The following is an 18,538-nucleotide window of genomic DNA, read 5'->3' on the forward strand; positions in this document are numbered from 1 at the left end:
GGCTGGGAATGGTGGCTTTGGGATAGTGGGTTGCCAGCAAAAACAAAATGATCCACTTTTTGCTGCAGATTTGCAATATATGTTGTCTTACCTGTAATGATAATGTCCATATGTGTTTGTATCTACTGGTCATTGACTATCCATTTAAATCTGTCCTTTCTCTCTCTCTTTCTCTCAAACTACCTGCATTCAGTCATAACTGAAAAAAATAGTTACCTCAGTGGGGAAAAACAATCCTCTAAAATGGTGGGGACCCTTGCTTTGGTCAACACCAAGCTTCTATAGACTTGAACAAAGCTTCTCCTTCATCAAGCCAGTCTCTGTGTAAATGTTCTGTCTTATTTCAGTAGTGTGTTACATACTGATGTAATCTGGTTGTCCACCTAGATATCACATCCTTTACTCAGTTCAAATCCCACTGATCCTTTAGTTTTTTGTTTTATTTCCATATACACTTGCATACATAAAAATATATATATGGTTCAGGTATCACCACCACCCCAGGCATGGAATATATCCCTGGAACCATGTGGGTCCATTGTGGTTTATTCCTTACATATATACTCTATATATACATTATATATACATTCATACATACAAAAGACGTATATGCATAGAGGTATAATACAGTAAATTAAGACTTAATTTATCATTTGTTGACATTTATTTTCAACCATATTTGTTTTGTTTTTTTCGTGTCAGTGGGAAACTGTATGAGAGCATGCCATGCTAGTGGATCTTGTCTGTGTTTTTGTATGTTTGTTCTATTTTTTTAATTGTGAATTTCATGACTCATCATGGCTGCTTCTCTCTGATGTGCTGCAGGTTTTTCCTTCTCCAATTTCTACCTTCCTTTTTTCCCCTCTGGGTCCTCATTGTGTCTTCTCTCCTTCTGCTCTCTCTCTCTCTCTTCTCATCCTTTTGCTTCCTGGAGACTCTGTGCTGCACCAGTGTAAGTACTGCTCTACTCCTCTGCCCTGCTGGCTTGCATTATTGTGACTGCTAATGCTACTACTGCTGTCACTGTTCCACACCATACATCACATCAAGGAGATTTTGATATCAGCATCTCTATGACTGGCTTTCCGAAAGGAGAACTAGCCACCCACAGCTTCTGACAGATCCAGGCAGTGCATGATTCAGGATGCCTGTAACGTTTCCACTTAGCAGGTGACCTAAGTGGGCTTTTGACACAAGTTACACTTCAGTCCCACTTTTGCAGGTTTCTGGGAAAGTGGAGCAATTTCTCTGGTATGTCTGTGAATCATCAAATAAGGAATTTGTGACTGTAATCCTGTGTAAGAATTTGGCAACATACTGAGCAGTAAATCTGAGTAGAATTACTGTTTTTAATCACCTCCATAAATTAAGTGAACGGTGAATTATATTCATGTCAAAAAACAGGAATAAGGTTTCAAATTCCAATTACGTATTAAATAAGGCAATTTTGGTAATTGTTATTAGTAAATTCATAGTGCTTTGGTCCACAGGTATGATTTGTTTGGTTCTTCAACCAGGATGAGTGATTTTTGTTTTTTTTAAGTGTTGAAAGTTGCAAAAATGTTTATAATAAGTACAACCTGGAGACTCGACTCAAGGGAGCATTTTCCAGAACCACTGTTTGTTCAAGCTAATAAGATAATTCCTACATTTATTTTCCTCATGGCCACAAAGGCAATTTGAAAAGATTTCCAAAAGAAACAGTACTCTTTAGCTCTTGCCAAAAAAATTTGGTGAGTCATATTAAATCGATGCCCTTTTTTCATTTACTATTTCAATTCTAATCACTATTTTTTCCATTACATTACAAATTTCTGATTATTCAATCAGTGTATTTGTAATTAAATTATACATTTGGAAACACCAGATTGGAACAAGCAGTTGTTAATCAACACTCACACCAATACAAAAGAAATTAAAACAAAACCATGTGTGCTCTGAAACCTACAGTCACTGCCAGTCGATTCCAGAGCGTAAACAGACAGCAGGATTAGGGCATCATAGGCAGGCCTTGTGCTGCTGCCAATGAGAGCCTTGGGATCTCATATGCCTAGAAAGCAACAAGAGTAGAGCTTGTGCAACAAACCAAGGAATCCCTGTCTGACTTTAAACCCACTGAATCCAGGCAGTGCTCAGCCAGCTGTGCACAATCCCTTGTTGGATCCCAGTCACTGCCAGCTAGGATCTTGCCACATCAAATCTAAACTACCACCACCACTTTACTAGTACAGGAAACACTTTTTTATTTGATTGTTTGTTGTTTTAATTATCTTTGGCCTAGAACAAATCAAAACATTTACCTGCTTATTTGTAATCCAACATTACTAACTTGTATCCTGTCGTGTTTTTATTTATACGTAATAGAAAACCACAAAATCAGCCACACCTGGATACACATTTTTGTCTCGCCATTCTCGAGTAAATCCGCGTCTTGGTTTGATTGAGGCCTATGTGACTCTGGGCACAAATGCTTGTGGCAGTAGTCTTTTGAAGAGTAAATCAGGTCTTTACCACCCTGTTTAATAGGATCGTTTGTTCTTACTGTCAACTTTATTCATGCTGGAATTCCTTTTTATTTCTGTCCAGTATTTTCCCTATGGGAAATCAGTTATTTTCTTGACACTATCACTTAACTCGCCACCAGTTTGTGACTGGATGTCCCATTTATGATGTAATCCCATCAATTTAAACATGCAAACCAAAACAAACAAACACAGTCTTAATAAAGCCACTAAGGTCAAGTAAAACATTAAAACCATATTAAAGAAAGAAGGAAAAAGAAGCAAGAACTCCAGGACCAGTTTGGTTTTGAAGAAGCATCAGTTTAAATGATCCAGCATGCACAAGGTGTTTGAAGGAAGAGATTGAAATCTAAAAATGTGGTCAAGCAATGGCCTCCAAACATTTGTCCAGTGTTAAAACACTTAAATAAAATAAACAAACAGAACCCAGAATGTCTTGCAGCATTGAAGTGCAAAGAGAGGAGGAGGGCAAGTTTAAGTCTAAACGTATGCCTAATTAAGGAGCACCACCACGATAGCCTCCCACGAGGGGTTCAGTTCACCTATATCATGAAAGGTTACAGTATAATATAAAGAGAAGCTGGAAGGTGTCATGCACCCTGACATGGCCTCTGTAGACCGTAAAAGTCTCCTGAGATTCCGTCTGGAGAAAAGTGGCCTTGAATTAGGACCTCAGGGGAGCCAGTGATACACATAACCAATAAGGCAATTTATGTATGAATGCATGTTCTGTAGGGTTAAAATACTGAATATACACCTGCATTGTATTGGCTAAATCAACCTTTAGTCACATTTCATGAAGATGTATACACACAAACATTTTGGAATACTTCAACACCATCCTGAAATACAAACACGAACCTAAAACTACACAGAAAGATTTGATTTAAATTCAGTTAACCTTCCATGAAAGTGCATGCCATAAAGGTTATGGTTTCATGTCACAATATCCCCAGGCCTGCCAAGTTGGCAGTCACATGCACTGTATTCTGGGCATTCTGTCACAACTTTTGTCTTGTACCTGGATTGTTAAAATATGTGTAAAACTGTCCAACTGCCACTCACCCCCATCACATCAGCTCCTCAAACACATTTCTTTACCCTTCTAGTTGTATACTGTGAAATTGTACAGGGAATGAAAACTAGCAGCAAATGATGTGCTGGTTAGAAAATGACAACTCTGACTTTTCAGATGACCAGTATTTTAATCTCTTTCCTTGGAGTCATGGTAACTCTTACTGCGCACTCCTCCTCTGCCCGCTGTGTTTTCAGCTCCCGTGTTGTTCCAGGTTTTGGCATGACTCTCTAGTCTCAGTCTGCTCAGGTTCTGATATTAGATATTAAAGTCGGGTAAAGTGTACAAACTGTCAAAAGCATACATCCCTAGCGTACACTATTTGCATAAGGTAATGGTTTATGTAAAGTTTTCCTTTCCAAGTACGATTTCAATCGAATCAGTAGTTCCCTCGCACATTTTGTATTATCCTTTTTTTCTTGCAATTTTCATATTGTGCTATGATGGGAAATGTAAGTCTCAACCCCCCAAAAAATTACAAATAAGACAAATCGCAGTGATAAAAAATAAATTGGATGTTTTCGGCAATATTCTATACATCAGATTTTATAAGGAATGGGCAATTGGAGTTCTTTGCTCATTACTGATATTTCTGCAATAGCCATACTATCCAATGTATTATATGTGAGATGCCCATCTTGTGTAGGATTTCAGTGTAAATAAACATGATCCTTTTGCAAAAGTGTGTTGCACAACATATACAATGGTCTAGTTGTCCTACAGTAAGTGAAACCAGTTTCTGAACAGAATCTGAGTGTTGTGATTTGTCCCTGGCAGATATAATGACCTCCTCTTCTATAAGCCGTGTCCTGTACTGCAGTTATTGCTTGACAACCCGATAGCGAGGACATGAATGTGTATTTATGATAGAAAGTGGACAGTGTTGATACTTCTATTGGTGTGGGGTTTTTTTGTTTAGTTTTTTTGGTGTTCTACTTCTTTAGAGTTACTTGCTACTGAGTGGCTTATTTTTTCACATTCATATTAAATCACTATAGTGTGAACACAAAGGAGTAATTGTCAGTAATAACATGAAATTGATCACTAATCTATACAATGCTATTTAGGATAGACCCACATCTCAAGGCTTTTTATTTTTGTGTGTTTGTTTGTTTTGAGTCTGTGTTTGGTTTTCTGTTTTGTTTATCCAGTTTTGTGTTTGCACAGTAGCTTATAACCAAAACAGTAATGGACAACTGATAGAAGTGCGTGTGTCATTGCTATAACCTCTGCTGCCCTGAAAGACATCTTTTCAGTAAATGTTCAGCATGTTAATTCTTTGTTTTCCTGCTTGGCAGATGACGCCCAAGTCCAAGAGGAAAAGCATTCACAGCAGAATGCTTCGACCCGTCTCAAGGGCCTTTGGTAAGCCTGCTCTTGTTTCGCTGTTTTAAACCAGTTACCAAGCATCCGTGTCTTAAGCTTTTGGAGCTAATTAATTTCTTATGACTTTTCTGATTTGAAATTAACTGTGAGGTGAGAGAAAATTAAATGTTCTTTAATTCGACTCAGGCTTCTGGTGGCCTCAATACACCTCCCATTAGAAAACCATCGTGCACACATTGGGGTTGTCACTGCAAGAGAGGTCAAGGTTTGGAAGGGCAAACAGCAATTTCTTCCCTCCCATGGGGGAGACATCTGCTTTATATACAGAAATAATGGAGAAATCCAGCCTCCTGTGTTAATGATGGAGGAGGAGAGTGTATTGCAACACAATCTTTTTCAACATTTCAGAGGAGGTGTGGGCATTAGTTTCTCTTCGAGTGAAAATGAGGAGAGAAGATAACATAAGGTGATCGACCACGCTGGTTTTGTATGTAGGGGACTCAATCTCATGCTACCTGGGATACGGTGTGGTTTCTGGCTCTCCTTCAGCGCCTCTTTTGTGTGTCTTTGTATCAGAGATGGAGTTCGACCTGGACAAGGCTCTCGAAGATGTTCCCATCCACATCGAGGACCCACCTCCGGCCCCGAAACTAGAGAAGAGGCCATCGGGGGTCATTGCTGAGCTTCCTTCCGAGGAGGGCAAGAAACTCCAGCACTACACCAAACTCAGGCCCAAAAGGAACAAAAAGCAACAGTCCAGCAAGATCACAGTAAGTACCCACTGCAGTCGTTAAATGAGACTAAAAATCAACAGGACGTCTGTGAAATGGAGTCCTTTTATTTTTACCTCAGATTGCTATCTCAGGGCTGCTTCAGCTGTTTTTCAGGGTATTTGAACATCTTGTAAAATGTCAAACTAGGACATGTCTTCTTAGTCCAAATGGACACATGTGTTTCTTCACAGTTAGCTACTCTATAAGGATCCTGAACTGTACTATATGTGTAGTTTCCTTCAAGCTGCTATCGAGGAAAAGAATGTGTGAATATGAACACAAAAAATGCACATAGATCAACAAGGGAGGTTTTTGAATGCCTTTATTTATCACACTAAATATTCCACTAACCAATCGTGGGCTGAGTTTGACGGCCACAATATTGATGTCGCTGAAAATCTTGGATGTGATTTCAGGTGTTAATTATCATCCAGAGTCTGTAATTATCACATGTCATGGGAATGGCAGATGCTTTCAAAAGGATTCATGGTTTGAACAGGGATTTCATGACAGATTTGCAAGTGATTATTTGAATTTCTGTTGGTTGGGGTTTTTTGTGGGTGGATTCTCAATTATCCAGAATTAAAACCTATACACAGGTTGTTTAGTCAAAGTGTCTTTTCCTTGTTGTTCAGGCGGACTGTTTGTTTTCTATATAAGACTTTATGAAGGACAAGATTTATGGAGGTTTTTGAATAAGTTCATTTTTGCTGAAGTGCTGGTGATTTAACACTACTTCATTGTGCTCTTCAGCAGGTCAGTGCTGCTGCACCACAGGAAGGCGAGCAGAACGGCCTCATGGGAAGAGTGGATGAAGGTGTAGATGAATTCTTCTCCAAGAAACTCACCAAGATGGAGACTAAGTAAGTCTACAAAATCATTAATGCCACCCCAACCTTTTATTAACTTAGTGTATGATTTTGAAATGTTTGTGGTGTCTGTAAAAGCATAATGATTGCAGGTTGTCTGATAATGGTGAATGTAAAGAAATTAATGCTCCCTTAAGGTCAAAATCACAAAGGTCACTTAGATCCCTATCCACAATGGAATTGAGGCAAGTCATCGATATTCTGCTCTTAGTACAGTTTTGCTTACATTTATGGTGATTGTGTATTAGGTTCCCTTTAAAATATAGACTTTAAAACCTCACACGTGAAATCTCAGCTTAATAAGGAGTTTTCTTTAGCCGTGCAAAATTTTTGAATGACTGAAGTGATTGACACAAAAGAGGCAGGAGTTAAAATTTGTTTTGATTTATCTGGCTATACTATTGTTAGTGTCAGTCGCTCCCATCAGCATCATTCTACAACCCTGCCAGAAACCATCCAAATAATCTGATTAGTCATTTTGCAATACTGCTTGGGGACTTAGCTTTACTGATCGCATCCCCATTCTTTCCAGGCGACCTTTTCTGAAGAGTTCCGACTCACAGGAAGGGGGCGGCGAAACGGACGAGAAGAAAAAGCGTGACTCCCGTAAGAGCGGCTTCCTCAACCTCATCAAGTCCCGCTCTTCCAAGTCGGAGAAGCCATCGGCTGCAGCGGTGGCGGGGACAGTGGTGGTCACGGTGAGCGAGGAACCCCCTTCTCCAAAGACACCTGTGAAGACGTCAACGGCCGAACCGGCCAAGAGCAAAGAGGCCAAAACACCTGCCACTGACCAGAGCAGCAGCTCGGACCGCTCTGAGGAACTCAAGACCCCCGACTCCATGGACGAGCACTCAGAGGACTCCCTGAAAGGAGACGGCAAGCCGGAGGGCAAGGGCAGCCCGCAGGGAGGGAGGCGCTACGGTGTGCAGGTTATGGGCAGCGGGCTGCTGGCCGAGATGAAAGCCAAGCAGGAGAGGAGAGCAGCTGGTGCCCATAAGGTGGGTACCAACCAACTGCCTGGGCATTTGAAACACACTCTATTGCCTGCTTGGAAAGCATTCGCAGTATTTCAAACACAGAGGGCCTAAAGCTAATGTAAATCACCATATGGGCTGCAGTCATTTTGTAATATTTTTGTCAAGACAACCAGAGCACCTGATTAATTTGTGTAGCTGTGCTGTTAACCTTTTTGGATGACACGTCTCTGACAGGTCTACCCCAATGTGCATTCTTGCATATCTGAAAAAAAGACCATGATTAAGACATGAAACTCCAAAAGGCTCTTTAATTATAAAAACACCTACAAGCTAATTTTGAAATCGCTTTAATGATAAAAAGCGTCATTAAAATCTCATTGATTTGAAGATGCTTGGGGCATTTTATTTACTTTGAATTAGAAAAGTATTTCTATCGTTTCACAACTAGTGAAATGTGGATGTGCAAAAAACTATGATCCCAGTTTCACTCTGGGAAGGATTTTAATTATTGGGAATATTCATGAACCCTACAGCCAAAACCGATTTACTTTATTGAAGCACCTCTTTTGACTTTGATGTCAGTATGAAGGACACACTATTGTCAGTGCAAAAGCAAGGGATTTCTAGAATCCGGCTTCTTATACGTTTGAGACATATTGACATTTTCACCTGTATCAGGATGTCTGGGTTGTCATCCAAATGCATAGTGTTACGAATCATTTAAACATCACTGCAGCACAAGTATCCGAATTAAAAAATCTGGCCAAAACGAATAGCCAACTTCGGGGAAAATACATTGCTATTAGAATGCGACTGGAATTGTTTGTGGTCTTAAACATGCACATCATCCTGAATTAAATAAGCTTTAAGATATCAAAAGAAAAGCTCTATAGCTTTTATTCCTTTGAGCGCTGTTGCAGGGCTGAGAATTAAGAAGCCCCTGATCTGCTCCACGATGACCAAGCAGTTGTTATCTGTAAGGACCATCTGAAACAGTCGGAGAACCAAGAGTTAAACAAATCTATCATTCAGTGTATGCCCGTTGTCTGCATGATAAATAGTGCATAATTTAGCTTGCAGAACCGCTAGTTATCTCTGGGTGTATAGTCAGAAGCAGTACAGACAGTTCCATGGGAAAGCAGCGCCATCTAGTGTTAAAGCGTGCTCTGTACCCACCCTTGTTCAAACGCAACTCTATCACAGCTGTTTTTCTTTGTTTATAACATGTCACATCGAAGTCAGTAGTGCTGTGCAGATATTCAAATTTTAAAATTGTCTTTGCTTACATATCCACATGGTAACTTTCTCTGTACCGCAGCTGGAGTAAACATAAAGCATCCTACTCAGAAAGGATTACATTTGACATTGGCCTCCCCTGCAAACCTGTACACACACACACCTTTTTTTTTCTGTGAAAGGAAAATCAATCAATCAATCGAATGGCAGGCGATTATTTACACACCCTTGTTTTTTCTCGATTCAATCAACCAAGTTTTTCTCGGTTGAATGAGCCTGTCTCTAGGCCGAATCGGTGTCCAGCAGCCTCTGAAAAGATGTAATTGATAAACCAGTGTAGGTTAATGGACATGCATTAGAATTAGTAGGTTAAAATGAAGGGTTTGAATACTTTGCAACTACAACTGCATGCTTATGCGTTTCAGCTGTGATTCAACATATTATCACCCCTCTTTGACTTGGAAATCTGTTTACCTTCTTGTTTTGGATGCATGGTCTCACATTACTGCTCATGTCTTTAATTAATTTGTGTATGATTGCTTTACTCTCAAGGAGAACCTACAGAATCCGGTACGTTAAATAAGGAATCCTAACATTTAACCATTTCTGATAAGGAAGAGTTATTTCTTTTAATGTGTTATGTTTCCAAATCAGTGAGAATTATTTTTGACTTCTTCATGGAAGTTGAGCACAAATGCACAAGGGAACTCAGAAACACAGCTAGTCACATAACCACAGTTTCGAGCAACCAAGAGTGTAGTGTGTTTTGTTCTAGGGAGATCTGAAAAAATAAAACAAAAACAACTATTTAATGTCTGAACTTTTACGGCAGTTTTTTTAGCACATACCTGTTGTCAATATTCTTTCTGTGTCAGATAAATAAATAAACACGCCATTACTGTGCCAAAAGACGGTGCGAGACTGAAGTGGACGGTTTCTAAAATATTTAACAGCGGGTGCTCACATTCCTTCAAGACATCTTATATATGTGCAAAACGCAACCTCCCACCAGCTGATTTGTTGAGGGAAACCTGAATTAAATGTTGGTTTAGTATGTTGTATACAAACTCGAAGGCGAACTGAGCGGTCAGATGTTTTATTGATAGCACATTGTGCAGCATAATACCCTATGGTCAGTCTTCATTTACAAACACCCTTTCCTTGCCCTTTGCATGCGTAATGGGTACCTGCCTTAAACAAAGTCAGGCTGATGGCACTGCCGCTCTAATAGGTTTATAGTGTTTGCTTGGGTGGCTGTTTGCTGACCTTGGTTCACTGCTGAAAGCTCTGTGTTTGCCATCTGTTTGGAAGGTGGGTGAGTAGAGGGCGCTTTGCCACGTCTCTTGGTGTGCACCATATGCAGTGAGCTCTCTGTCAGCATGTCACTCATCGCAGTGAAAATGTAGGCAAGCAGAAACCATTAGAGACAAAGAGCCACAGGCGGGAAGGCAACATGACTGGGAGTAGGCAGCACCCAACTTCTAGTCACAAGAGAACACTTGTGTATTCCATTTTAGACTGGCAAAATGAATCTATAAATATTGTTCAAATGATACAAACATTTTAATTTAGCATAGGAGGGTTTACAAATACGTTCTCTGATTCAACTATTATTATTATTATGCAGTTATACTATTTTTGTCGCCTCCACCATTACTAGATCTCGATGCAGCTGGCTTAAACTTTTCAAACAAATCGCTGGGCACCCATCTGTGTTGAAATCTTTTAGGAATTTCTAATGAGCTTTTAATGGGAAGTCGAAGTTTGACAGGATGAACGTGTTAATAGGGGATTGTTTTCATGCCAATGCACAGGCAATTAAAGGAAACTGTAATACATGCACGTAATTATGTCTGTTTGTTTGTTTTTGTTCCCAATATAAACCATGAAAGCAATTAGCTACAAGTCGCACAACCCACACACGGATTTATTATGACAATAATCCGCATTTGCACATTTTTGGAGTGGTTTGAACTGGGGTCTTTTCATTTTGTAAGGCTGTGGACTCAGCTTAGTTGAAGACCAGCATAAAACTGGAGTTATTCCTAGTGTGATTGTGCTAAAATGGCAAAGATTTTTTCTAATTTAAAATATTTGTTCATGGGTTATTTACTTTGTCGCAAGCTGGGATACAGGGACAAAAAAGTCAACTTATAACTTCAACAAAAGAAGTAACTAGAATCTGTGTAGTCGGTATTGCTGTATTTCTTCAGTTCTCAGTTTGTGCGCATCTTATTCTCTCTTCATGCTCTCAGAAGTAGAGCTGTCAGGATTGCTGCATCATCAGTCTAAGAAAAACACTTGTACATCGTTGCACAACATTAATAGAGCAGCTTAGCTCTATTATCTTCCGCTTAAATGAATGATGCATGTAATTTGGACGGATTAATCATCATTGCAGGTCTGCGTTTTAATTAACTTCTTTCCTGCACTACAGTCATGTTTGGCATCCCCATACGAAGGGGAAAGAATGCCCCGAAAATCACATTGTTCACCAGAAAAGAAAAAAGGTTTCACCGTGTTAAACACAAGGTTTGTCTTTAAAAAGAAAACATAAAAGCACAGTAAATAGGAGTGTGGCAGAAGTGACCGAAACAGCTGATTTGGGAAAAAATAAAGGATGTTTACAGTGATCATGTGATCAGTGAAATGTTTTCCTACAAGGACCCTTTCCTGCACAAATTTTAACTTGATCTCTGTGTACTGTATATACAAGAGTGCTATTTGAGTAATGCATGCAAAGCTATATCTGAAAAGAAAATCAGTGTCCCTCCTTCTGTTATAATAGAGTCTTGTACCTTGGAAGACATCATTCATATTTGACGGTCGTGTGGTTTTTGGTTTTCAGACGCATGATTGCTTGCCCAGCCCAGACAGACCAGATGGAAATGCATCAGGTAAGTGCACTTGACTACAAAAACAGCCTGAATTTCCCCCTTGGCACACTGCTAATGTCATTTAATGTTCTATGGAGAGGCCAGTTTGCTCAGCAGGAAATTGGAAGCATTGGCTTTCGGGGCTCTCGCTGCTGTATGGGAAATTGTCAGCTGTTTTTTATTTTACAAAGCATGGTAAACAAGCAACTCCAAAACTTCTAAGCTCCGGTTCCCCTGGAGGTTTAAAGGCCTAGATTTTGTTCCACATTCTGTCCCCGAGCATTTAAATAAGCCAGTGGGTTTCCAAGTTTAACAGTCTTCGATACAGATAAAGCCATGCATGACTTCAGTACAGCATTTAATTCTGTATTCCCAGTGACCCATGTTATTCGATTAAAAAAACATGCAAATCAAGTACTACATTTTACATCACTGTAGACAACATAAAAATCTTCCTTTTCTGATTTTTTTTTCCCTTGTTTTTCCCACCACAGTCTCTGACAAAGACAAAAAACACATTTATTTAGGCTGGTCAGACTGCCTCTGCTATATGAAAGGAAGTTCTGATGTCATTTATCAAATCTGTCTGTCCAAAAGTCAGTTTCATGCTGTTACAAGACCTCTGTCTGTGGAGAAATTCACCTGCAGTTGATGTTAACGTGCCTCTAGGTGGAGTTTCTTATTAACTGTGTATCCCAGTGTACATATTGTACTGTTCCCTAATTTGTCACATTTAAATAGGAAAATACACATCTATAAGCAGTCTCTGATTCTTTTTTATTCAAGTGTGCATTATTTTATTATTACTTAATTATCTACTTCATTAAAACTACTTAAAATATCCTATACTTATATCTCCTCCTGAGAAATATGTTTTTTTTGTTTTGTTTTTTTCTGATGCTTTTCTTGATGGTAAAATGATGTAATGATTAACGTGTCCTATGTTTTGTATACACGCAATAATTGTAGAAACTTTTTACGCTTCACTTAAATAAACCAGAATTGGGTAACTGAAATACTTAGCTTCCTTTTGTAGTAAAGGGTCACCCCACCCCACCAGAGAGCCGAGTTGCTGGATCCACCAAAGGGGACTTGAGTGTAAATACTCCAGAGAAGAGCCTGAAAAGTGAAGGGAAGCCAGAGGCAGCACCAAGGAGCCGCAACTCTTCCTCAGCCTCCAATCCCAACAGTCCCAAACCCCTGCCACAGGGCAGCAAGCCCAGTCTGAGCTGCCGGCCCACAGTTCCTCAGAAGCCACGTACCAGTAGCAGTAAGAGCATAGGTAGGCCGGACTCTCAGACTCAATCACAATCAGGGGTGATGGAATGAAATTCAAAGTTGGGGGTGGGTCAGGACTGGTACAAGCTAAAGTGACACCCAATGTAAACTGGTCATTGTTGTTTCCTCTTACTAGATGAAAGCCCCGACTCTCCAGGTGGGAGTGTCTCTCCGAAGGTCACTCTGCTGCCACACCCCCTGAAGAAAGCCCAGTCGGAGAAGATGGGAGAGGGCCAGAACAGCCCACTCCTCAGTGGATCTGGCAGCTGGCCTGCAGCTCCGGAAGGTAGGTTACGGGGTCTTAGGTTTCAGTTCGAGGTGGGTGCTTATTTTCTTAAACTCCCCTTTCAAATTCCCATTTGGACTGGCCAAAATCTATGGGGGCGGGTGAAGACCATACATGACACAGATTTATTTATTCTTATTCCCTCTGGTGAAATGGTTCCACACTGTTCAGTAACAGTATAGGAGATGCCCATCCATACATAATGCAAAGGTTTTCGGACAGTAGTATTTGTTTTCAGTTAATCACAAATCATTTAAACCAAATTGAACTTCAATTGACACTGAACCTGCTAGGATCAAGCTCAGAGACTACACTCCTAGGTATCCTAATCTCTACATTTGTCAGATTCCAAGTTATATTGCTCTTGTGTGTGCACCCATACTGCTGTAGCAATTATAGACACCGATCCTTGTCTTAGTGTAGTGATTGTTGTTTGAATGTGTGTTCCTTGTCATTGTACTGCTTTAACATATTCCCTCCTGTGACTGTTCCTTGCCTTCCAGATCCCCTAATCATTGTGTTTGCTTCTGATCACCTTGTCTGTGTTGCATGTTGTGTTAGGTTCCATTATCCTCCATTGATTCACTTCAGTAATGTCACTAACGTTGGGTACAAATGAAGCAACTATGGTATCCAACTCACCCCTGAATTGAACTCTTTTCTGTGGAATGGCATTATACCTGAATAATTCAAATACAGTGCCAAATTCAAACATAACTTTAGTCATATCTCTTTTACTCATAGACGTCTCCTGCTTTTTGGGAGCCAGGGTGTGCAGTGTTACAGGTTCAAACACTTAAAATATCTCAGATCTGTCTCTTACTCAGACGTGAGGACAGGGACAGTTCGCACCTGTTTCAGACCCAACACTAGTGACACTGATCATTCATTTCCAATAGGCAATATCAAATGTTACCAGTTTCAACCGGGTTTAAATTATGATTATTACAATGTGTTATAATTTCCTTATAGAATTTCCATACAGAAAATTAACTGTGAGCGTCAGGACTTAAGGGAAAAAACCATGATAAATATCTTTAAATCATAAAAAAACTGAACAACCTAAGCACAACAATTGTATCCTGTTCAGAAAAATATGCACACTGCAGGATGTACAGTACTGTTTAATCGGAGGGTTAGTTCAGAAGTCGATTGCATCCCTTTTCCTGCCTGACATTACCACAATGGTTAACTGCCAACAGGTGCGTGCGTGTGTGTGTTTGTGAGACTGACATTAAGATCGCCAAACTAGGCAGTCGGTTTCAATTGCTTTTTGAACGAACGCTAAAGGAAAGACTCCTTCTCCTTAGTGGAACTTACTGGGGAGGATAACACATTCGATTCAGATCATGACCCAGACAAGTCCCCTGCTGAGAGATTAAGAACCACTAGCGCCGCAGAGGAAGTGAGCGAACAGCAGCGCAGGAAGTCCAACCCCCAACCCGGTTAGAACTTTCACCTTTCACCTTTCACCTTTCACCTTTCATGTTCCACAAATCAGCAGGGCAGTGTGTAGATTCCTGTCAGGAGCTTCGTAACACTGGCATTTGAAGGGATATTTCCTTTTGCTTGGCATGTGCAAAGAAGCTACTACAGTAAATCTACATACTGCTTTAATTTCCAAATGGCACTGTGTTAATCTGTTGAGTTTCACTGCTAGATTTTCCTCAAAAAACATAAGACTGAACTAATTTTCTATTAACTTCCCAGATTTAAACAATTATTTTAAAAGAAGTTAAGATAACACTAATAGTATTAACTTGGTGCCAGTTGGAAAATCACCTAGCTTTTCATGTCGTATGATAATATGTTTTCTGAAGTTTTTCTTTATCCTAAATTGACGTTTTTTAATTGAATATCAAGAAACTTGTTCATGTTTCAAGGTTGCTGTCAGTATAGATATAATAAATGGCAAAAGCCCTTTTATCTCTTTTTCCGTCAACACTTTATGCTGCATCCTGTCTATACTGTAAAAGCATTATTATTCGTATTACACAAACACTCTTAATGACTGCTGGTGAGTACAGATAATTGTTCAAGATTTCAAGATTTTTTTAATCGTTTCTTTTGTATGCAGTTAATCATTTGAATTAGCACAGCGTAGGAGAGCACAGAAATAGTTCAAAAATGATTAATTTGACCTTTAAAGGGTAAAATTCAATCTGCTGTATTTACAAAATATATAAATACAGTTGGCTTTGACTTTGAGAACAAATTTTTTGTTAGGCATTTCAGAGGAGCAGGCAGGGACCGAGAACTAATACATTCAATAAACAGGTTTCTGTGGTTCTGTGCACTGTTTAGTGGGTCTCAGTGTAGTCCCAGTGCACTGTATGATTTGACACAGCTCTACAATGTAATGAGGGTAGTCAGGTAAGGACCACTGTGGTTTCACAGATATGCAAGACGCATCTTATGAAAGTTGCTCTTAACTTGCTATGTGTCACAAGGGCCCCAAAACGATCACTCAAGGCCATGTTTACAATACAGTATGCCCCTGATGCAGAAAATTTTAAAGTGGAGGAAAGAAATGGCAAGTGTAAAGTCAAGCCAACCAGAGCACATCATGAACAAATTTCCTGATCTAAGAAGAGAGTGAAAGTGTGTGCAATCCAGGCATTTACATCCCATATTTTACCACAGCAGAGCATCCTGAGAAACAGATATGAGTTCATTAGGTTGTGTTTGTCCACACCTTATAAACAACACCAAACATATTAACAATATTCCTTGTGGACTTCGTTTGAGGATTTCACTGTACTACTTGGGTTACTTGTCATCCCAGAACAGATACAAATCTGAAAAAGTATAGAAGAGTACAGCCCAGTTCCATTACAAAAAACGTAATTATTGAATAAAGTAGTAGAGCAGCTTTTCCATTAACCAATGTATAGACTTCAGTGAGTTAATGTACTTTATTGTTTTCCTCTTAAACTCAAGGGCCACTAAGGGGAACTTACAGGGCCTGTAAAGATACATTAGAACAAAACGGAGGGTTAATTCCCAGTGAACATAGGTTTGAAATTCCCTTGTCACTGCACTGACCCTCAGCTCTGTTTTCACATTGTGCCACGCAGTGCGGCCAACTTCTATGGTGGAAGCATCCCAGCACAGGAGCCCGATCCGCCAGCACTCGGAGGACAATGGGTCTAAGGCAAAGGAGAGGTCGCCCAACAAAGACCAGAACCAGGGGTCTAAATCTGGGGACTCCGGAGAAGAGGTGGACAAAGACTTTATTTTTGTATAGAAAGAAAGACAAACTAAAATGTACCGCACCACTCCGATCTATCGTTCACCTTTTTCCAATCAGGAATCTGTTGAAAAGCCAGTATCATTTCCCAGCCCTGTCATGTTTTGCCGTGTCCCGGACTGAGCAGAAATGGTGTGAGGAGGAGAAGAGAGAGAGAGAAAAATGAGTGTTATTCTCAGTTTGGGTGGGTAGAGTTGCCAAATGACGTGCTTTACACTGACACATTTTCAGAAGTGCTTCAGAGAGAGAAGTTTCTCCTTTAATACTTACACACTGGTAAGAAATAGCCACAGAAAACTACCCAAATGGTTTTACTCAGCCGTTATGTTGGTTAGTGTTTTTTTTTAATGGCTGGAAAGGTCTCAATCCAAGGCTAGCATCATTATACAGCATCCTTTGTTATGTAGCCCAATATATCAAGAGCACTGATGGAAACTCCTATAACTGAGTGGTTCTGTGGGCTGAAGTGCGAAAACACTTGAGTGCCTCACATGGAGTTTAGCTTGCTGAACAGCCCTGCTTTGACATGATGGCCTTCTCTCATTCCCACACCGGCTGTTGTATCTGTCTTACACTTGGCTTTTTATATATTTTTTTACCAGTCTCGAGTATCAACTTGTGAACTCGTTTTTTTTGTTTAAGTTGGTTTCTTTTCATTTTAACTTTTTTTTCTCTGCAAAAGTCACAGCCACTCTCTGACTCCTACATGGATTAATATGCAGCTTTGAATTTTGTGCTTTGGGATTCAGTTTTTCTTCGGTGCACCTCGAGCTTTAAAGAATTGCTTACTCTGAGAACAACGGCTTCATTTCGCAGATGTTCTTGTGTGTGCACACCCTTGTGAATCGTAAAAGAAGCAGTCAACAAATGTTTGAGCATTTCCTAGTAACCCACCCACTCCAAAAAAACAAAAGTACCACAGCTGGCATGGAATTGTAAAGTAATCATGATTAAAACAAAGACTATGACTAGGATTCAACTGATCATTTTACCATCACGAAGAGTAGATCTGTTGAACTGATCACTACTCTTCGCATCCAGCTTATGGTTTGTAAAGTACATTTGTAATTTCAATGTTTCATTCGGTTCAGTGTTACATGTCATGCCATATATTTGGATTTATTAGTTTGAGCTGGGAAAGAAAAAAAAATCTTCTGCCTGCTTTTTTCAGCTGTGAATAATCTCAATAACGTAGCTGCACAAAAAAACAAAAAAAAAATAATCTTCCTAGTTTCATAAAGCAAATAAACTGGACACAAATTGTCTTAAGATGCGTCTTTCACACAGCAGACACTGGACTAGCTGCTGGACTTGAGTGTGACCAGTGTGCATGTGAAGAATATATATATATGTGTTCATGTACACACATCCTGTATTGCTAAGCACACTAATAAAAAATAACAAATAAATAAAAGTTTTTATATAATTTATTAAAATAAATAAAGGGGTGCTTGGTGATGGGTTTTTATCCAACATAAGGGAAATTTTTTTCCTTCTGAAAATTTACAATATATGAATTAAAGCGCAAAATAAGTGATTAATGGGTTTCTGGTAGTGCACTGTGGTAAGCACAAAGGATAGGTGTAATTTAAATATGGGAAACGGGGATTGCAATATTAGACTAAATATGGATGTATCATTTCTTAAAAATACTGGAATTTTTTATTCTTATTAAAATATGGGCTTTTTTGTTTTCTTTTTCTCAGATTTTTTAATTATGCAATATTTGACATTTTTCCTGTTAAAAAAAGGACATTATTTACAGATTTCATTAAACACTTCTACAGGTTGTGGAGATTTCTTTGTGTATATTTGTACCAATAAAAAAAAATGATTTTACAAATTGAATGTGAGCTTGTATGTTGTTTTTGTTTAGTTGTAGTCAAAACAGCCCCCCCCCCTCCTTCATTCAACATTATCCTTAATTGCAGGTATTCAAATGCCATCCATTATTATAGAAGATTGGATTAAATGAAAGTGATTATTTTTTCCATCTCCGTGAACGTGCTCCATTAGGAACTGTCTTGCATATACTGGTGACGTATTCACTGTCTCCTCACAGCTGTAGAT

The 18,538-nt window shown here is 39.4% G+C and overlaps 1 protein-coding gene across 2 annotated transcripts in view; it reads left to right on the forward strand.

The window, feature by feature from the left end:
• Positions 1–18,316, forward strand: part of carmil1 (capping protein regulator and myosin 1 linker 1) — a 103,635-nt gene extending 85,319 nt beyond the window's left edge. Inside the window, exons 30-38 of one of the 2 annotated variants that reach the window (XM_066691513.1) lie at positions 4,896–4,962; positions 5,500–5,693; positions 6,450–6,559; positions 7,098–7,563; positions 11,627–11,675; positions 12,691–12,936; positions 13,069–13,218; positions 14,529–14,663; positions 16,296–18,316. In XM_066691513.1, coding sequence (XP_066547610.1) covers positions 4,896–4,962; positions 5,500–5,693; positions 6,450–6,559; positions 7,098–7,563; positions 11,627–11,675; positions 12,691–12,936; positions 13,069–13,218; positions 14,529–14,663; positions 16,296–16,465 — 1,587 coding nt within the window. In that variant the 3' untranslated portion in view covers positions 16,466–18,316. The remainder of the gene's footprint in view (positions 1–4,895; positions 4,963–5,499; positions 5,694–6,449; positions 6,560–7,097; positions 7,564–11,626; positions 11,676–12,690; positions 12,937–13,068; positions 13,219–14,528; positions 14,664–16,295) is intronic. The other variant, XM_066691514.1, reaches the window with a different exon arrangement.
• The last annotated feature ends 222 nt before the right edge of the window (positions 18,317–18,538 follow it).

The sequence above is a fragment of the Amia ocellicauda genome, chromosome 18 (assembly GCF_036373705.1).
Source record: "Amia ocellicauda isolate fAmiCal2 chromosome 18, fAmiCal2.hap1, whole genome shotgun sequence".
Lineage (NCBI taxonomy): Eukaryota > Metazoa > Chordata > Actinopteri > Amiiformes > Amiidae > Amia > Amia ocellicauda.